Raw genomic sequence first — 3,208 nt, forward strand, 5'->3', positions numbered from 1 at the left:
CAGCATGGGGTCTGGCCGAGAACCATGGGAAGGTCAGACCACTCTGTCTCTGGCAACAGTCCATGGCCAGAGGGCTGCACTTCTAGATAAGCTGTTCTCAGTTACATGCAAATAAACCGATGCTGGCGACCAAGGCAGGCCCTTTGTTTTGGTTCTGTTTGCCAGCCAGGCACTGGGTCTGAATCCAGTCTCCACAGATTTCTGCGGATGATAATAAGTCCTGTGCCTCAGGCAGTCGCTCTCTGGTAAGTTAAGAAATCAGCATTTTGGGCACATCGGCCACGCCCACCTAAGCAGCATCAGCCGGTTTTCCCAGTGTCTGAGGCCTCCAGGGCCAGGAGTCTCCAGGCTCCAGCCTGTAGGCATGTGGATGTCTTCCCCTGGCAGAGCTGTCCCATGTCCACGTGTAACCTGCCCAACCCCCTGTGAGGGAATTCCTCGTCATGGTGTACAGTTACCTTTTGGCCCAGGGGTACCAGGCATTCCGGCCATTCCTTTAAAGCCAGGGTTTCCTGGAGGACCAGTCTCACCCAACAGACCAGGGTCGCCTCTGTCACCGGGGACACCTTTCATGCCCAAAGGGCCAGGGACACCTGCATCACCTGGTTCCCCTCTTTCTCCAGGCAGACCTGTCCAAGGGAGGGGAGAGAAAAATAACCTGGATGGACACACCACGTACAGAGAGAATGCCTTTCACGATATGCTTAAATTACAAAAACTTATTGGATAAGAAACACTTCTTGGAAGGAAAACGTGAAACTATAACTATAAAGGTGAGTTTTAAAGGTGTGGCCAGAGTCTGTAGAAAACCCACAGGGCTGGCCTTTCTAAAGAGGTCTTTCTCCGAAAGCTGGAGGCGAATGTGGCTTCTCCCCGAATCTGACTTTCTCCACTTGAGCCTCTTGCCTTTGGAACCCAAAGGCGCGGGGAGCTAGAGCGGTGAAATACCAGGCGGGTACAGGGGGCTCTGCCAACTCTAAGTCAGGATGTGGTCCCATAGGCTACTCCCCGCTGCCTGTCCCTCTTGGCCATGGCAGCTCAGCCTGGGGATTAAGTTCTAGGGGAGGACTTGCCCCTGCCCACTTGGCTGCTCCCGCCTTCCCCTCCCCTTTCTCCTGCTCCCACCTCATTATCTCATTAGGGCGCCCATTGCTGCCCAGCTCAGCCTCTCCATCTCCTGCCACACAACTGCCAGCTTTCTGAACGCAGCTTCCGTTAAAACCCCAGCAGCTCCCTTGCCTAGGGGATCTGACTCCTTAGCTTGGCATTCAAGGCCTTCTACACTGGGGCCCGATCTCCCTCTCCAGACCACCAGTCCCCTTCTCAGACTAAGCTCTCCCCAGCCAGTTTAGGGGATCGCAGTGCCAAAGCTTTCCTTGGGCATTCCCACCTCTGCCTGCCCATCTTCCATGCCTGGCTCATCTCCTCTCCTTCTACCAGGATGGGTCCAGCCTGCCTAGCTCCCCTGCCCCTGAGAAACCGGGTGCCTCAGGATCTGGTCACCCCACTGGCTGGCTCTGGCCAAACGCAAGCCTTTTATGTGTATAATTCTCTCCCCATTGAACTGTAGGCTCCTTTAGGGCAGGGCACTCGTATGGATTTTTACAAGCCACACAACGCTCTGTATTTAGATAGTGTTCCATGTTTGAGAACTGCTGAGGCCTGTGAATGCTGATGCAGAAGGCCCGAAACCTCCTGCCCAGGGTTTCTGGTACCGTAAAACCAGCGGGTAGCTCGGTGCCCAGAGCATCTGCCCCACCTGAGTGGAGCCTCAGTTTTTGGACACAGTTAGTTAGCCAAGGCTACTCACGGGGATCCATGGGCCTGTGTGAAGGGAAGCGTCTGGCTTATACCTGGTTCCCTAGTGTTGACCAGTTATGGTCCTGGACAAAGCTGTCACCTGACTACAGCAACTCGGAGAACTAGGGTCACTCTGGATGGTGCCTGATCGACACATGAGCCTGACTTCTGTTGGCACCACCAAGGCCACCTCCCAGCCTCTCTGGGGACGCAGGGAGAAGGCAGCCATCTATCAGCCAAGGACAGAGGCCTCGGGAGGAATCAGCCCTGCCGACACCGTAATGTTGGACCCCCAGCTTCCAGAACTGTGAGAGGATACCTTTCTGTCATTTAGGCGATGCAGTGTAGGTGCTTTCAGAACCCTTGCAGCTCCTGGAGAGGTGTGGGGGTCCTTGGAGCAGTTGGAGAACTCCCCAGGGGTGGGGTGGGGGTTTGTTTAGGCGTCAGTGCAAGTGAGGCTCCGACCCCTTGATGGGAGGGTGGGATTCTTACCTTCATGGCCGATGGAGCCTGGCAGCCCCAAGGGCCCCTCCTGGCCAGGAGACCCAGGGTAGCCATGCTGTCCTGGTGGCCCGGGCAGTCCTGGTTTCCCTAGAGGCCCTGGGAAACCTAGCTGACCCTTTGGGCCCAGCATTCCTGGCATCCCTTGGCTTCCTGCAACAATCGAGACAAGAGTCGTGAGGCCAATCCCATAGGTATTGTCCATCTACATCCTTAGAATTGTTCTCTAAAAACAGGACTTAATTTTTTTCTGGATTGTAGGAACTCTGGGAAATACAAAGAAGTACAAAAGTTAAGGTCAAAGGAACTCACGCCATTACCTGGAGATACTTACTAACATCTTGGTATATATCCTTCTGGCCTTTTTTCTATTCACATACATATACCCAGAAATAGATGTTTTACGAAACTGACATCACACTATAAGTAACATTTGAATTTAGCTTTTTTTCACTTGGCATTTTATTTTGAGCATTTTGACACCTTAAAAATACTCTTTACAAGCATGTTAAATGGCTACATGAATAATATCCCAGCACATACACACATCTGTGCCCATGTTGTCAGTTATTTCTTTAGGAACGAGTCCTAGAAATCAACTTAATGTGTCAAAGCAAACGTGAACTTGATGGTTTTCTCTCCACACCATCACACAGCTCTCAGCACGCCTGCCCAAAGCGTTTTCCTCCCACTGCTTTCTGGAATGAGGGCTGACATTTGCTGGGGTCCAACCCCAGCAGGTCCAGGGGTCCCCAAAGGTGTGGACGAAGTCAGCGAAGAAGGAATGACATGGAGGCAGCGTTCAGTTGATCAGCATAGCAAGGTTCTCCCGCCAGATTCTGTAGCCATGTTTCTCTCGCTAGGTTCTCCTGCCATGTTCTGTCAAGTTTCTCCACCCAGGTTCAGT

The 3,208-nt window shown here is 52.7% G+C and overlaps 1 protein-coding gene across 1 annotated transcript in view; it reads right to left on the reverse strand.

Annotated features, from left to right (window-relative positions):
* COL4A2 (collagen, type IV, alpha 2) overlaps window positions 1-3,208 on the reverse strand; it is a 181,134-nt gene that overhangs the window by 21,145 nt on the left and 156,781 nt on the right. The window contains exons 30-31 of the mRNA XM_005884467.2: window positions 2,293-2,454; window positions 459-629 (exon numbers count right to left, since the gene is read on the reverse strand). Coding sequence (XP_005884529.1) covers window positions 459-629; window positions 2,293-2,454 — 333 coding nt within the window. The remainder of the gene's footprint in view (window positions 1-458; window positions 630-2,292; window positions 2,455-3,208) is intronic.

This window comes from Myotis brandtii, unplaced genomic scaffold (assembly GCF_000412655.1).
Source record: "Myotis brandtii unplaced genomic scaffold, ASM41265v1 scaffold83, whole genome shotgun sequence".
NCBI classification, from domain to species: Eukaryota; Metazoa; Chordata; class Mammalia; order Chiroptera; family Vespertilionidae; genus Myotis; species Myotis brandtii.